Source organism: Tachysurus vachellii, chromosome 3 (assembly GCF_030014155.1).
Source record: "Tachysurus vachellii isolate PV-2020 chromosome 3, HZAU_Pvac_v1, whole genome shotgun sequence".
Lineage (NCBI taxonomy): Eukaryota > Metazoa > Chordata > Actinopteri > Siluriformes > Bagridae > Tachysurus > Tachysurus vachellii.
Genome location: NC_083462.1, coordinates 29039069 through 29057123, shown reverse-complemented (window position 1 = coordinate 29057123; position 18055 = coordinate 29039069). Strand labels below are relative to the sequence as shown.

The window sequence follows — 18055 nt, the reverse complement described above, 5'->3', positions numbered from 1 at the left end:
GCCATCATGTAAAACAGTTCAACTGGAAGTTATAACAGGTCTGTTGGCACGACAATCAGAATCAGAATCCAATTTGTTGGCCAAGTATGTTGACACACAAGGGATTTGGTTCTGATTCTTATTGAGGTCTGTTGACTCAACAATCAGAATCAGAGTCTAATTCCAAGTGTGTTGACACACAAGGAATTTGGTTCTGATTCTTATTGAGGTCTGTTGACTCAACAATCAGAATCAGAGTCTAATTCCAAGTGTGTTGACACACACAAGGAATTTGGTTCCAGCTGTTTTATGACTCTCAAAAGTACAGATATAAATAAAATTATACATTTAGCCTGGACTATACAAGTCAAAACAGACTATACAAGTCAAAACAGACTATACAAGTAAAAACAGACTATACAAGTCAAAACAGACTATACGAGACAATACAGACAATGTGAGACAATATAGACAGTATGAGTATTAAATAGGAATACAGAGTATATGACAGATCAGTAATGGACATGTGGTACTGTATATTAAAACACTGAGCACAATGAGGGGAACTGCGTCACGGGTATTCAGGCGACGTCACATGCTTGTATCCACTTACGAGTGGCACCCCAGCATACCTTTGGGAATACTTGCTCCGACAAGCCAACATCAAAGTTTGTCACAACAATCTTTACAAATCTAGTTATGGTGAGCTGTTAATAAGGGTGATTGATTCCGGTCCAGGGTGCGAAGGTTCAGTAGTGATTTTTCCTGCCTGGTTTCTGGTTCTTGCATGGTACCGGTCCTGGGTAGTGGGCAAGAGAAGCACCAATTCTTTTTTCTGCTGTTTTAACTGTGTGTTGTAGTCTGTTCCTGTCCTGTTTTAAAGACATCAGACTCCTCAACAAACAGAACTGAACTATACCAAACACACACTCACACCCCACTGTGTGAACTACTCTGGACTGTACAAATTAATCACTCACTCAACTGCTGTTTTGCACAACACATTTTAATACCTAATTTTATTACACACATTTGTACATGTTCACAATTGTTGCACAATATACTTTATAATTCTGTAAGCACACTGGTCAGCGCTATTCTCTGTCTCACACTGTTGCATTAGGTTGCACATGTTGCACGTTATGTGGCTAGGACTTAAGTCCTTAGATCTGTGTTGGTTCATGTAGCTTTATATCGTTTTTTATTGCATCATGGTCCTGGAGAAACGTTGCTTCATTTCACTGTGTACTGCATCAGATATATAGTTGAAATGACAATAAAAGCTTCTTGACTTGACTACAGCAAGACTCTTTCTGTTCTTGCAACAAGGTGGTGGAATGAATGAACTACCTATGGATGCCCAAACAGCTGAGTCACTGAGTCACTTCACAACTTAAACAAAGTGTGAAGACCTGCCTCTTCCTGAAACGTGTACTTCTCAAAACACTGTTTCTTTATGTATATTTAAAAAAAAAAGCCTTTAACAGATTTTAGGTTGATGGTATCAGATATATCATAGACTTTGGTCTGAAGTTTGTTGCTATTACTTTTCTAAGCGATCGGAATGCCGGCATTCCTGGTATGGAATCTCAAAATGGCCTTTTTTTCCATAGAGACCCATTATAAAAAACGGATTTCTTCTCAAGCACGGCTTCTCTCCTGTTCTCCTAGTCACTGTAGATGTAAAGGAGACTCTCAATACATCTAATTATTAACTCCACACTTTCAATCCAATGATTCCAATAGTATTGGTCCCAAGTCAATACATTTACCACACCTCTATCTATCTATCTATCTATCTATCTATCTATCTATCTATTGATTCATTCAACATTAAGATCTGTATGAATTGTGCTATTGAATTGTGCTATATCCAAACCCTCGATAGCCACTAAACTCCAAAAGTACTGACACCCCAATGGCAGCCCAGCCCTCAAAATAAGCGAAATCACAAAATTCCACAACATTGACATGTGACATATCAAAACACTCAGGCCAATTAGGAGTACTGCTTCACGGGTAAAGTTACATGCTCTAATCCACTTGCCTCCAAAAGTAATGGCACCCTAGAGGTCCACTAGATTTCACAAGCTTTCTGTCCAATTGCCTCCAAAAGTATTGGCACCCTAGCGGTCCACTAGATTTCCCAAGCTTTCTGTCCAATTGCCTCCAAAAGTATTGGCACCCTAGCGGTCCACTAGATTTCACAAGCTTTCTGTCCAATTGCCTCCAAAAGTATTGGCACCCTAGCGGTCCACTCACTTCTAAAACACACCGGCCTTTTCAAATACTTGCTTTATCACGCCAACATCAAAGTTTGTCACGACGAATTTTACAAATCTAGTTTTTATTGTTGTTACTATTATTAGTAGTAGTAGTATTAGTTTTAGTGTTATTATTATTATTATTAGTAGTAGTTGTTGTATTATTATTATTATTGTTATTATTATTATTATTATTAGTAGTAGTAGTTGTTGTATTATAAGTATTATTATTAGTAGTAGTAGTAGTAATATTAGTTGTAGTAGTACTAGTAGCAGTGGTAGTATTAGTATTATTATTATTATTATTAGTAGTAGTCTTAGTAGTAGTAATATTAGTTGTAGTAGTAGTAGTAGTAGTATTAGTATTATTATTATTAGTAGTAGTAGTCTTAGTAGTAGTAGCAATATTAGTTGTAGTAGTACTAGTAGCAGTGGTAGTATTAGTATTATTATTATTAGTAGTAGTAGTCTTAGTAGTAGTAATATTAGTTGTAGTAGTAGTATTAGTATTATTATTATTAGTAGTAGTAGTCTTAGTAGTAGTAGTAATATTAGTTGTAGTAGTAGTAGTAGTAGTGGTAGTATTAGTATTAGTAATAGTAGTAGTAGTAGTAGTACTAGTAGTAGTGGTAGTATTAGTATTAGTAGTAGTAGTAGTTGTAGTAGTATTAGTTGTAGTCTTTTTCAACCGAAAAAACAGGCAAGGTCCTATATAGAGTGTTGTAGAATAGAACTTGTGAAATTCGGCCCTGTGGGCTGGCGGTCACACCTTCCGCAGTACTGCGGCGTTACAGCACAAACAGCGCCTTCCGGGTTCAGTCTTTATTTGAACCCTTTTCAGAACGGATTCGGAATATATCCATGGATGTCCACAGACAGCATTTTCGGTGCCGTGTTTGACTGGGCTCAGGGGAAGCGTGTTTGAGAGGGAGGAGGAGGAGCAGTTGTTCTCTCCGTCATCTCATCATTTCCTCCTCGTTACTCACTTCATACGGAAACATGGTGCATCGGCAGGTGCGGATCTGATTCACTATCCGCTCGTTTTCTTCTTCACAGCTACACCATGGACAAAGTACAATCCGTGGACTAATTTAGTTATTTATTTATTTATTTTTTTGTAAATCTTGGAAATTTCCTGGTTTCGCTTCTCCTTTCCTTTGGCGCTTTAGCTTAGCTTTATCGGCTGCATCCCTGTTCCACCGGTCCTCCCAAAAAAAAAAAAAAAAAAAAAAAAAACAGGCCACAGCGATGCGGACTTTATTACAGCCTTGATTTCTTGGGGGAAAAACAAACAAACAACAACAAACATTTTCGCTGTAGTGAAGGAAAGGAGCTTTGTATTTGTATGGACCTAACGGATAGCTAGTGGCCGCAACTCAGAGCAAAGAAAAATGCTGAATTCGAGGCGGCTGTTGCGGCTTTCTAACCGCTCCTTCTTGGCCTTCATTTTTTTCTTCTCCATGTCTACGACCTGCCTCTACTTCATTTATGTGGCCCCTGGAATAGGTGAGTGTTTTTTTTTTAATATAGTGTATTCTTCTGAAACTGAACGACTCGGTAGTCACACAGTTAGAGACGTTATCAGGTCATTTTGGTTAAGTCGATACCAATTTAGCAGGCTAGCACTAGGTACAGTTTGGCTTGCTAGCCTGCTAGCTAGCTAGCTAGGTGGCTAGCTACACAGTGCAATAGCTAGCTAATAGAATTGGCTAGTTAGGCACTGGGTCCTGTGTATTTCCCATACTGTATAGTTCACACACGTAAATAAAACGGTTTTTATCATGATTACATCTTTTTTAGTTTTCTATACAGCTTTAAACAACCACGTTAAATAATTTGCTGCGTAATTATTTTGTATGATTTACTGTATCAGCCTCGGAAGCTACTGACAAGTTAGCTAGCACTTTAAATGAAGACTTTCTAATCCACTGTTAGCTCATTACTAATCATTAGATACTTGGCTGTTTATGCTAAGCCAGTTAGGTGGATGCCACTTAGCAACCGGTCGACTCTTGGTACTGAAACGCACCGATTTAAAACAAATGTGAATTCATTTGTCGGTATTTTTGTTGTGTTTGAAGTCTAGTAATCTTTCCTTGGTCCAAATACACAGTACTGTAAGAAAAGAGATGAAGAGTGAACGTGATTGTGAACATACGAGCAGACAGTTTAGTGTTTTGAGCCTAAAATAGGATGTTTTCTTAATCATGAGTTGAATTGTGGTCTGTTGTGTCAGAGGTGTTTATACATTTCTCCAAATGATCTCACCCGTTTTAATTTATTCATTCATTCATTCATTCATTCATTAGTCTTCAGTAACTGCTTATTTTTGGTCAGGAAGGAGGATGGTGGTGAATCCCTGACATCCATCCGGGAAAACCCCCTGGATGGGTTGCCAGTCCATGGCGAGGCACCATGCATGCACACATTTACACCAAGGGACAGTTTAGTGTAGCCGAAACACCCACACGGTGAAGTCAGGGATTAAAGTTTAGGTCTGTGTAGTTCTTTGATGCCTCACCGATCAAAGTATTGAAAATATGAATTGAATAGAAGCCTTTATTATCGCCACATATACATTCTTTTCTTCACATATCACAACTGAGGAGGTGGGGGTCAGACTTGAACCCCCGATTCCTCCAGTCAACAACCCAGGGCCTTAACCACTTGAGCCACCACTGCCTATGCAGCTCATTACAAGCACCTTTGCAAACTCTAGGGATATTGGAATCGGATTATTTTATCTGTGGGATGTCTGTAGTAATTTAATTTCCATGCATCTCGACGTTTTGCTTCACATGGTGAGTAGAGGTCAAAATAAGCAGGGAAGCAGAGAAGAGATGCTGGGATCTTATTTCAGTCTGGGGTGAACCAAGGATCCAGCAACACTTATACGATACAATAAAACAGCAATCACACATCTCCACTAAAATTCATAGACAACGTGTGTCTGAACAGATTGCTTCAAGCGTTCAATAAATTAGTGTCATTTAGCACGTTCAAATGATCCGAAGGTCTTTCTGCTTTTATGCTAAATTTAATGAAATGTCTTTGTTTTATTTGTTCCACTGTTTCCTGACTACATCCACGTTATTGATCCTTAATGAAATAAGCCATGGTTTTGTACTTAAATCAGCCTCTATGGAGGAAATCAGGTAGGCAGCCGGTTTAGCAAGGACTCCACACCAATCACAACCTCATGTTTTGAATGATTCAGTTTAATTGGTCTCCTTAGAGTACGATACTGCAACGAGTTGCACACATCAAATTAAGTAAACCTAGAATGACACTAGGAACCACTCCCCAGGGTGTAAACACCCTTTGAAAACGTTCCTAACAGCAATGTGTGTTAACACTTTTGTGAACTGACATACAGGGTTTTTTTAAGTGTATGTTTTAACTCTAAAGTTACAACAACAAAAATCTTGAGTATGTAGTGACCAGTGATGGAAAACTGGAAAGAATGTGCTTTACTGATTGATGGGAACGTGCTCATGGTGTAAGAACACAATGTAACGTGTGACACATACAAATCACAAGTAAAAGCTGACCCAACCACCATCCTCTCAGAATAATTTGCATTCCACCCAATGATGATGGCGTTGATGTGAGCACAAAAACAAAGGTAACCATTAACAGTAATTGGCTGAGAGTGGCTAAGTAGGTGTCTAAACTGTAGATAAGATAATGTATTCATAATCTCAATGATTGTCTACCCCAGCAAATCACTATATCAAATGCAAAAATATTATCCGAATTAAAATGGAACATGGCTCAAAATATAATTAATATAAAACAGACTGCAAAAAATTGTTGTGTACAACTGTCCATTTCACCCATATGTGCTTGTTTAACATTGCATTTCAGATTTATTCCCCTTTTCCTTCTTGCATTCTTCTGTGAAGGTTTTCCACTAGATGCTGGAGTGTCTGTGGGGATTAGCGATCTTTCAGACACACGAGCATTAGTGAGATCAGACACTGATGTGTGTGGTGGTCTGGGGTGCGATCAGTGTTCCAGTTCATTCCAAAGGTGTTCAGTGGAGATTCAGGTTCTTCCACTCCCAAGTTTGTCTTCTATGTCACTAGGTCTTGAACACGCATTACGAGTTTGCGTTATGCACAGGGACATTGTACTGGAACAGATTATTTCCAGTGACGGGAAATTGTAATACTAGAGCATACACAGACTATTGTGTACGTCTGACATTGTGGTAACTGTATAAGGAAGACTCATACTTTTGACTGCATGGTGTATAAATTCGTTTACCATTGTTGCCAGACAATGTTGTCAGGGTTTACAGTCATATTGTTGTTTTGCTCTGACATCAGTGCATGTGAGTAGTATTAGTGTCAGGGTTGTTGCTCGTGTTTGGTTTTATTGTTTGTGTGACGAGGGACACACATGACTGAGGATCTAATTTGTCGATGTTGCCTGAATAAAATTTGGAATACGTAAAGGAATTTCTTTGTCTTATTGTCAAACCTCTGTGCAAATTACACAACATTAGACTGTACACTTTCTGGGCCTGGCCTTGTTTTCAGCAGCCAGTGCTAATTTTTATGGTTCCCAATTTTGAAACTCAGTTGCTTAGTGACGATTTTTGCTGTCATAATGTGATTTCCTTTGCATCGTGAACCTCATTTTTAAATGATGGCATGCGTCCAGCAGTAGGGCAGAAAGTTTTACACCTACTTGTTTTCTCACCCTGACTAAATCTGTGCAGCTCCTCCAGAGGTCTGATGTTTAGTTTATACAGTTGGTTTGTGAAAATGTGTAAAATTTCTCAGAGAAAATTAATTTTTGAAAATTTGTCATTCAGTTTATTGTCATAAGTAATTTCAAGCAATTCTTATTCATATTCCATCAAGAATCTGCTTTTTTTAATGTCTACAAGAGAAACTGTAATGTGTTGATGGTTTTTCATAGCTTTTAGATTGTTAAACATCTTTTTTATCAGGGTCCCACCCAACAGCAACAAAAATCATGAAAAACAGGATATTGCATTTTATTTAAAGGGTTTCTGATCATAAATGAAAGTAGTTTTGCAAGACCATCATTTTCTGGGGGGAAAAGTTGCTAGTTGAGGACAATGATATTTGCTCATCCAGGAAGCAGGACACATTTTAGATTAGACTCAGCTTTATTGTCATTGTGCAGAGTATGGGAACTGAGCTAATAAAATGCATTCTGTATGTAACCAGGCGTGTACAAATGCAATATGTCAAGAAGTGTTGTACTTAAAGATTTACTTGGTAAATGTAGATTTTGCTCACACTAGTTTGGTTATGGTGTGAGCTTTATGGCTATAAATCAGTAGCAGCAAAGCTTTTTAAGGCATTTACCTTGTGTTTAGGACAACACCTAAGGCTGGGTTTGTTGTACTTCCCTTCTTTCCTTCATTCCTTTCTGTCCAGTTACACTGGACCGGTGTCCACTTTGCCTCCCATTGATGTTGTTGGCTGACGGCTGGAGCCCCATGTAGGCAGTTATAGCTCATCTTCCATGCGATTTGCAGTGTTGTGGATCCTTAGATGCTTTTCAGCTCACCACAGTTGTAAAGAGTGCTTAGTGTTATTTATGCTTTACACTGCTGTCTTATGATTAGCTGTTTGGATAATTACATGAAGGAGAAGGGGTTCAGGTGTTCCTAATAAAGTGACCATTAAATGTGTGTATATTTCATCCTTTGAAACCAGTGCATGAGTTCAGAATAGGTTTGTGAGCTGCATGGGAATAATATTTAAGTGTGTATTGCCAGGTCTTAGTTACACTTAGTTAAGTTGTTAACGTCAATTAGTTAATTGTTAATTTTTAACGTCTTTATAAAGGTGGTTGCTTACAAGTGGCTAATTGGGGACCAATTGTGTGTTTCTATTCATGCTTTTGCTAATTCAAACTTTTCATACGTTCACATTGATAAACAAAAAGAGCACAGTGGATCCTTATGAGGGCGCTTTTTTAAATAAAGATGAAAATAGTTTAGAAGCTGCTTTGTGGTGGTGATGCTGAAGCCGTGTGTCCATGGTGTAGTTTGTTTATAACCTGACTTCAGCCTTTTACTTCTGATGATTGTATTTATGCTTCAGAATTCCTAAAAATTGCGCTCATTTACCATAAAACAATTCAAATGGATAATACTAGAAATCATAAACCTTTTTTTCCTTTTCATCACAAAGCTTATTTTCTGCAAGAATGCAAAAGCCAATGGGGGAAAAATCCTTTTTGTTGTTTTTTTTTTTTTTCCTCATCAAGAGAATTTGTCTTTCAAAAACACCTGTAGCTTTCTTTAGGAGCAAATGACAGCGAATGGAGCAAATAGTAAGCAGCATCTCTAAAATGGTGAAATGGTGTGTTAGATTTTCTTGCTCTTGCTTTTTACATTAGAAGAAAACTTGATCTGGCAAGAGGAAAAATTACAAAAATTACACTTTTGTAATGCTAATGTGAGCAGCAGGTGACATGGCTTTGTGGAAAGTTGTTAAATTAGCCTTTAAGAAAAACATGCTCTGAATTCGTTAAAAGGACAGTGTTGCTTTCTAATAGAAGTAAATGTTACTGAAATACTGTAACGTCAATTTTTTTTACCCAGCTACTGCGGTGCTAAGTGCTGTTCTTGCTGGTGTTGACCAGCACACTACTGTAGCAAGAAACAGCAGGTCCTAATTCCCTGTACATAAAAAAAACATCCTTGGTTAATTACCATCACTGTCCTTACAGCCGTCAGTGCCAAACCTTTTAGCTGATACAGTTAAGTATGGCTGTGTCTGGCATTAACCTGATTTTAGGCTTCATGTCATGTTGATTTTTTTTTTTTCATGTGGTCTTGATGAGTCAAAACCTCACACTTGCATTTTCTGTTCCATTCTTGCGTAAATAATTTTTAATATTCAGCAATATTCTTTGCTGCCCAAATAAATAGATGTCTTTACCTCCTATTTCCTTCATTCTCTCACTCACTATTATGTAGTGGGATTCCGGGAAATTTTCCAAATACGTTTTATGTTAGATTTGATCTGATTGAGAGTGATTATGATCTTACTAAGCACATGAAAGCTCAGTGTTGTGTTGTGTTGTGTTTAGCTTCCAAATTGGGTTAATATTAAGTTAAAGCAAGAAGAAAGGTGGGAAAGATAAAGCACGTGGGGGCAGAGCTTCAGGTACACGTGAAGTCACCTACAGAATGTAGAAATATAGCTGGACATCAGTAGCATTCAACCTTAATAAAGAGCTTATGTCATACACTATGTGGACGGAACAAATGGAGTTATTATAACAGCAATGTAGGCGTGAATGTCTGGTGTTCCCATGCAGTACTTTTGCCTATATGGTGTACTACTTATCCGCAACTTTAAAAAAACCTGACGTCTTGTGGCAGCAGTGCAACACGTATAACCGTGAAACTTCAGGTAATGTTGACGTCAACCATGAGAATTTATTACATAGATGTCTTTTTCACACTATGGGGTTATGAAGTCACAAACGCGGTGCGTCCCAAATACCAGTTTCCTTTTCTTACTAGAATTCATTCTAACATGTAATGGGAATATGTGGCCCAATTTCCATTTTGCCCATTTGCATACTGTAGAATGCAAAACAACAGTTGCCATGACTACCGCTGTTGTAGTCTAGAAGTTAGTTAAGGTAGTAACTTGTTCAAAGGCTAATTATAAGTGGTTTATATGCGCTAGTTCTCAACATATTGTAGGTCAACACAGTCAGCTGAGAAGCTAGTTTTGTTTTTCCATCACATAATCATATTGTATTTATAATGTATTAAAAAAAAAAGAAAAGAAAGTCAAGTTGTACAGTTAGCTTGCTCAGGTTATTGCTGGTTTTCAGTAACAATCCCTTCTTAAGGATCCCAATGTGTGAAGGTAATTAGCACAGCTCATTTTTTTACAAGGGGTATTTCCTTGCCAGCAGAAAGCTGTTTAACCAATCTCTTTGTCCAATCTCTTTGTCTAATCTCATCAGTCTTGTGCAAAATCTGATTACGATGCTTTTGTCCTTCTCTCCCCAACCCCCCTACCCCCTCAAGCCAACACGTACTTCTTCATGGTGCAGGCTCAGGGTATCATGATCCGTGATAACGTGCGGACAATTGGCCAGATAATCAGATCATACACCAATAAGAACAGCACTCTTAATGGCACAGGTGGGAGAAAATGCACACCCAGACCATCAACACTCATACATGAACCATGGTGTTCTTATTTCATACCTGGCTTTAAGTGTTCTTCATTTACAAGATGATCTGTTTGGTAAATTTCTCTCTTCACGCATGACTGTCTTTGCAGATTATCCAGACGGGAATAACTCCAGCGAATATTTTGCTCAACCGACTACATACCTCCCTGAAAATTTCACCTATGCCCAGAATTTGCCCTGCCCTGAACGCTTACCTTCTATGAGTAAGTTTTTACAATCCTAGAGCTTAATGTATGTGATGATATAGGAATTAGTTAGTGGGGATTATCAAAACTCTTAAGATTTCTTATTTATTAAACCCAAGTTGAATCTAATCTAACATTTATTATACTTTGTAGAGTGTCAGTATTCAGTGTTGGATTTTCTCATGCAGCTGCACTGAAACTACTTATAGTAGTTTATGTGATTTAGTTGTTGTGATTGAGCTGAAACCGACTTGTACTGATGTGTTGTGCCTCTGCAGAGGGTCCTATAGATATAAATATGACTGAGGTTCCTATAGAGGAGATTGAATGGCAGCTTAGAAAGATGGGCATGCAGTTTGGAGGACACTGGAAGCCCAAGGACTGCAGACCACACTGGAAGGTATCGTTTACTACTGTTTCTATGCCCATGAGCCAAATATTTGTGTCTTACACAAATTCCCGTCAGTCGCAACGCTATACAGTACACAATATGGTCGAACAACGTTAATGAGGGATATTCTAGCCGAGTTAATTCACATAGGCGAACAGAAAAATGCTATTACTCTTTCAGTGTACAGGTAATTAGCGGCAGCAGTTACGCATCTTCTTGTTGACATGTAGGTATGCGGAACACATGATTTATTGTAAACTTTATTTCCTTCAACATAATCTCGTGAAAAGATTAACGTCAAGATCAAGAGATTATGTTGAAGGAAATAAAGCTTACAATAAATGTACGATAGTCGCCGTGCCTTTAAAAGCCACGGCGACTATCGTACATGCTGATTTGGGTGCATTTCTTTATGCAAATGTACTTGCTGCACGAGCAGAGCAGTTTAAAATGTGTGGAAATGTTTTAAAACTTTCATCGTATACAACATATGCATGTGTGATGAATGCATATCTTCAGGTACATGTTGGCTGTTCTTCTGCATCTAGATATGTCCTATTATAGAAAGAACAATACCTATACAACATGGGTTACCTTGATATTTTAATAATATGATAGTTAGTACAGCAATATTATTATTATTATTATTATTATCATCAAGATTATTTTACTATCTTTTTCTGTCTCTCTCAGGTGGCTGTTTTGATCCCCTTTAGGAATCGTCATGAACATCTCCCCATTCTGTTCCAGCACCTCGCTCCTATGCTTCAACGGCAGCGCTTACAATTTGCATTTTATGTGATCGAGCAGGTATGTGCACACACAGTTCTGTACTGTGGTGTTGTGACATGGAGGAAGACAGAGATTCCTTTTTTTTTTTTTTTTTTTAACAGCAGTGTGAACTTTCAAGTCTTTGCCGTTAGGGAGTGGCCCTAGAACTATATACAAAAACACTCCCACAGACTTTTTGGCGTGTCTGTGTGTGTGTCTGTGTGTGTGTCTGTGTGTGTGTCTGTGTGTGTGTCTGTGTGTGTGTCTGTGTGTGTGTCTGTGTGTGTGTCTGTGTGTGTGTCTGTGTGTGTGTCTTTGTGTGTGTGTCTTTGTGTGTGTGTCTGTGTGTGTGTCTTTGTGTGTGTGTCTTTGTGTGTGTGTCTTTGTGTGTGTGTCTTTGTGTGTGTGTCTTTGTGTGTGTGTCTTTGTGTGTGTGTCTTTGTGTGTGTGTCTTTGTGTGTGTCTTTGTGTGTCTGTGTGTGTGACAAAACATCAAGTTCAGAATGGTGTACCACAGCTCTTCCTGGTTTGCTAAAAATAATCAGTGCTGGAGCTAAATAGGATCTAGAAACTGCAACTCATCAACTAGCAGGTTGTGTTAATACATAGTTACTGCGGGTGACTGTTGTTAATAAATAATGCTCATTTGGCTGTGCTGCCCTCAGCTGGTGAATTCGGGTATTACTACTCAGTTGTCTATTTAGGCAATCCACTTTTTATTTTGCAAAGGCAATGTAAGTAATGGTGTGTTTGAGCTTCCGGTCTGCCTCACAAGTGCTTGCTTATAAAGTAAAAAAAAAAAAGTATTGTTATTTGTTTATGATATTAGTCATTTATTTAATTTATTTTAAGGAGACTTGTGTGGCGGAAGGTAAGAAAAGAAAACTTGTGTATGCGGTCACTCCTTAACAGAAACTGTCCATTAACTGCAATCATTCACCCTACTATATGTCTAGATACCTAAATACATTTCAAAGTGGCATTGGAGCCCAAACACACTAGATGCCGTACTCGATAAGCATTCTGTGAACAAATGTTCAGTCGCTTCTACGATTAATAATACTGTAATATCTTGGTATGCCCAAGGTTATTTATTTTCCTTGTTTTCTCATTGAATATAACCTGTTTTTATACTGACGTTCATTACCCTGGATTTAATTTACACGGTCACAGGAGAGTCAGACACTTGTGAGGTAATGGATTTCATAACGTAGCTTTCTTTCACACTTAATTACCTTTATGGAAGAGACTAGGTCAGGAGATAAAGAATGTATCTTCTGACAAGAAGCTAGCGCAGAAGAGCATTAGACACTTAACTGGATCTAAAAACGAGCAAGGAAAATGGCTAGCCTGCCTGATGCCAAGTGAGTGCTATGACCGAAACTTTTATTGGACTACAAGAGCTGTTGCAGTATGTGTCTGTACACCAGTATGAGGTATAATATCGTCGCTGTCGGGCCTCGTATCTCCAAAACCATTATTTTTCAGGAAATTAAAAAAATGCCAGTTATTAAACATTGTATCGTTAAAGTTGTTATTTTACCTTATATTGCTATAATATACTGTTGTGTACCAACATTAACACAACATTTTCCCAAAGTCACGTTTTATTGGAGATACAAACTTTGACTTGTGAGCAGGGAGATACGAGATTATGCTGTCATTGATAAGAACGGTACGGACACAGACGTCGCTGCTGCCAGCTGTGTTCAATAAAGTCTGCGGTCACGTTGAGCCTTTTGGCAAGAGACAAGGCTTCAATAGTTAACCAAAGCTAATGACTGTAGTATACTGTACTGTATACTGACTGTAGAATACCTACATCTTCCTAAACTCTTATTTTAAAGGTTTAAGAGCTATAAGTGGTGCAGTACAAAACACGATAAGCTCTCCCACGGAGTGAAGAAGAGGTGGCGTTACGAGATTTCTCAGACAGTTGAAGTGTACAATAGAGATAAGAGATTTGCGCTCAAGCTATTTTCAAGACTTTAGATTGGTTAATAACTTGTAAAAATAACAGACCCATGTGGGGACTGATCAATAGCATCGATATGTGAAAAAATATGAAATTGACCAAATTTGGACCTGGGAGGTTTCCGCCCGACAGCGACGATATACAGTAATGATCGCCAAAAGCTGGAAAATGTTTGATATGCCTGTGGTTATTAGCATTGTTAATTTACAGTCGAATTATGTTTTGTCGATCCTTCGGGCAAGATGGCCTACTGCCTTCAGGATGAATTGCATCTTTATAGTAGTCTTATTTTTTTTTTCAACAATAAAAAACAACAACGGTGCTGTTCGGGTTTATCTCTGGTTTGTTTGCATTCATGCTCATATTCAGGTGTTTTTTAAATTTCACAGTGAGTTCTTAGTGTGCACATGTCCTTTTTCTCCTTCAATTCTTTGTTTTCTGTTTTTTTTTTCCAGGCAGGAACTCAGCCTTTTAACCGAGCCATGCTGTTTAACGTGGGCTTCAAGGAGGCTATGAAAGATCTGGATTGGGACTGTGTGGTTTTTCATGATGTCGATCATATCCCTGAAAATGACCGGAATTATTACGGCTGTGGGCAGATGCCGCGTCACTTTGCTACAAAGCTTGACAAGTACATGTACCTGTAAGTGATTTTCTGAGATGGGAACGTACCTCTGAGGTCATTTGTCTTGTGTGTAATGATTGAACTTTTATTTCTTCTCTCTTAATACACACACACCCTTGTGTGTATGTACTCTTGTACAGAGCCAGTGTATAATTTGATGTTCAGTATCTCCAGTACCATGACCGTCTATGTATTGAACTATTGGCCTGCTTGTAACTGATCTTTTTAACCCTAGATATGCCTGTAGACAAAGCATTAAGCTCCTCTCTGCTCTAGGCTGTAATTAAGCAATCTTCAAGAAATGATCACTGCCTTCATAATGTGGCCACTTATTTATTTATTTTACCTCCAATAAAAAAATCCATTACAAACAAGCCATAACTTGATTGAGCTTTGTGTGTTGCCATGCCAACGCACAACCTGACTGACAGCCCGTAGTAAACGTTGTACCAGCAATGAGTAATGAACCCCGTAATACAAACACTGACCCATCCCTGTGCTGTTATACTGAATATCAGTGCTCTTGAATCAATGCTTGTCCAATCAAATGAGTTGCCCAGAACTAATTGTCGTACAACAGACAGTTAGTTTGTTAAATTGTTTCTTGCACAGAAATGTACTGTTTCTGTAAACCTTTTCACTGGTGTTAAGTTGCAGCTTTATGGTGTTGAAATAAACAATCTATTTAGGAACACCAGCAGTACCGGGTGGTGTAAAAGGGAAAGAATTGCATAAATCACAGACAGGCTATTGTTCGGGAACATAAAATGGATTCCTAAGACAACGTTATGCCTAGATTTTGTATTTTTTAATATATAATAAGAATTGTCATGTATCTGTGTTCAGTCTGCCCTACAATGAGTTCTTTGGAGGAGTGAGTGGACTTACAGTCGAGCAGTTCCGCAAGATCAACGGCTTTCCCAATGCATTCTGGGGCTGGGGAGGGGAAGACGATGACCTCTGGAACAGGTGGGTAGATGCGCGCATGTGTAATTAAACTGTGCTGCAGCACCCAAACAGTATCTACACGTTTTCAATCTTCAACCCTTTTTTGATGTCTCAGAGTGCACTTTGCTGGCTTTAACGTGACCCGACCTGAAGGAGATCTTGGCAAATACAAATCAATTCCTCATCACCACCGAGGAGAAGTGCAGTTTCTGGGAAGGTCAGTTTGTTCTTAAGAAACTTTAACATGCAAACCTTATTTTCAGTGAATAAGGCAGCGAGATTTCAGCAAAGGAGTTCAGCAAATATGCGTTTGCTTTACGCATGCTTAGGTCAAGTAGAGGTTAAACTAACAACGTCTGTCTCTCCATGTAAACTCCAGGGCAGTGACCCATTGGTGGTGACGCACCTCGTGCAGTAGTGCAATGCTCTTTACATTACATTTATCCTGTGATTTGGTGAGAGTGGCATTTATCTCTCTCTCTCTCTCTCTCTCAGGTACAAGCTGCTAAGGTATTCTAAAGAAAGGCAATATTTGGATGGTCTAAATAATCTCCAGTATTCTCCAGAAATCTCTTTAAGTAGTCTGTATAAGAACATCACTGTTAACCTGAGCCCTGAGCTTGCTCCCATAGTGGAGTACTGACGTCCGCCTCTCCATCCACTCCACCTGGCTACGAGTACCTGAAGACGACCAACCCAACATCACGGAGAATAGCGCGGCCCGAACATCGCACACGGCCCCAAAGAAACCTTAAAACCAATAGACAAAAGGTTAAAGGCCTACAGTGAATACTACAATGATTGTGTGTGTGAAGTGCGTATGTGATGTCATACTTATGTTTTTGTGAGTGTGAGCGTCCCAATGCATGTCTCTACGTTTATGCAGCTTTAGCTACTCAAATCATGCTACGAAAACAAGGAAGAAGGAGAAATCGGGCCGTGTCAGTGTCAACAATTCAAATGTTTACTGCGAAGCCTTAACTGATTTTCATAGGCTGTTATCACTCTGAGTGTCAGTTCTAATCCATGCCAACAATGTAGACCGCTCAGTTTTACAACTCAACAGCAACCTAAATGCCAATAGATATTTTATGGCACGTTTTTGTATCATATAGTAGAATTTTAAGGCATATGAGGATTTATGTATGTACTGTAAATGGTCTTTTATGGCCTTCCTTATTTATTATCATTTTTTCGTTTGTTTGTTTTCTCGAGATGTACTTTGGAGCACTCCAGTGGCGTGTGTAATGTGAGCGTCACGTTTTTCTGTTCTTTTGCGGGCTGTGAGTGCACGGGGGATCACGACTGCTCACTCGATCATGTAATGTCAGTGTCAATTCCAGTGCACATTCTCTTACTTTGGCAGCTAACTGTCTTTTCATAACCCCCACCCCCCCTACACACACCTTTCCTTACACAAATAGATGCTTCAATTTTAGGATCTAAAGACAAATGGAACCGGGAGGTGTGGTTTATTAAGCAAAACACCAATATTAATCAGCATGCCTTACTTTTTTGCCAGATTTATTATTATTTTTTTTTTCCTTTCTTCTTGTATATCGTTTATTGGTTCTTTTTTGTGCACTGCAACAATTGAAGTGAAGAGATTTATATCTTTTATGTAAATGATGGGAGAGAAAATGTTGCTGGTTATTCACTCGAAGAATTACTTAGCAGTCGGGTACACAGCTGCTAAATGCTAAAATACTGTGTGTGTGTGTGTGTGTGTGTGTGTGTGTGTGTGTGTGTGAGAGAGAGAGAGAATAATCCTCCAGCTGTGCATATGAAGTACCTTGCACTCGTCTTAAAATAAGTTGGGCCTGGATGAGAGAGTGATGTTACTCTTGAATGGCATAAGAATAGAGTTATGGGGCAATGAAAACTTTATGCTGTTAAAGTTTTGAGCTGTAGGTTGGTTGTGTTTTTCTTTGTACGTGTTGATTGCCTTTGTATATAAAACCTCATGTTGAAGATAATGTATCATATTTGGTTTATTCTTTTTTTTTTTTTTTTTTTTTTTTTTTTTTGCTGGTGATCTATTTTGTTAATTTATTTCTGTCCTGTGTAGAAAACTGGTAGTGTGTGTTTGTGTGTGTGTGCGCACATGTGTTGGACATGTGTGTATACTTGGAGAAGCATGTATCCTGTTCCACTGAGGTCAAAGCATATCAGCAGTGTTGTTTATGGCACTAGCTTTTCTTTCCCCCTGTAGTCCTGATGTGCTCAGAGCGCTGATCTTGAGGTGTTCTCTAATCCCGAAGCCTGCTGATGCTCAGGGTAATTCCCTGTTTCACAACTTACACAGGGTCATGTAATGTACTCAGACCTTTTGAAGGTGCCCTTATGTGGGCAGTTCTTGTGTGTTCAAGCAAAGGCCTTTGTGCGTTTCTCCTCTCAGACTAAGCTGAGCTATTGCTCTGAAATGATTAGTGTGCTGAACCATGCATGCATACTCTGTAGACCCAAATTTCTTGTTTACAGATTTCTTTTCTTAAACTTTCAGATTAAAGTCTGTTAGATCAGGTGTAGTTGCTAGGGTTAGATGCTGTGTGAACATAGTTTTGACCAGTGGGAGGAATCTGAAAGCATATTTTTGAAGTGGGCTTTAAGAAGTGAAGGTTAATGTTACAACGAAGGAGATTAGAGGTGCCAAATTCCCATTGCGCCCCTGCGAGAACACGTTTCCTTCACTTTTTTTTCACTCTT

The 18055-nt window shown here is 38.7% G+C and overlaps 1 protein-coding gene across 1 annotated transcript; it reads left to right on the top strand.

Moving 5' to 3' along the window:
* Positions 1–3089: 3089 nt before the first annotated feature.
* On the top strand, positions 3090–17325 carry b4galt6 (UDP-Gal:betaGlcNAc beta 1,4- galactosyltransferase, polypeptide 6). The gene is made up of 9 exons (XM_060866614.1): positions 3090–3749; positions 10285–10401; positions 10544–10657; positions 10918–11039; positions 11724–11840; positions 14232–14419; positions 15248–15370; positions 15465–15566; positions 15845–17325. Exons 1-9 carry the CDS (start codon positions 3635–3637, stop codon positions 15990–15992), a joined length of 1146 nt encoding a protein of 381 aa, XP_060722597.1. The 5' UTR covers positions 3090–3634; the 3' UTR covers positions 15993–17325.
* The last annotated feature ends 730 nt before the right edge of the window (positions 17326–18055 follow it).

What these genes read in the sequence shown, in the direction of transcription:
- b4galt6 (XM_060866614.1), top strand. Translation starts at nt 3,635, where the DNA reads ATGCTGAATTCGAGGCGGCTGTTGCGGCTTTCTAACCGCTCCTTCTTG. An exon ending in TTATGTGGCCCCTGGAATAG is followed by an intron (nt 3,750 to 10,284) that starts GTGAGTGTTTTT and finishes TACCCCCTCAAG; the next exon opens with CCAACACGTACTTCTTCATG. An exon ending in CATTTTATGTGATCGAGCAG is followed by an intron (nt 11,841 to 14,231) that starts GTATGTGCACAC and finishes TTTTTTTTCCAG; the next exon opens with GCAGGAACTCAGCCTTTTAA.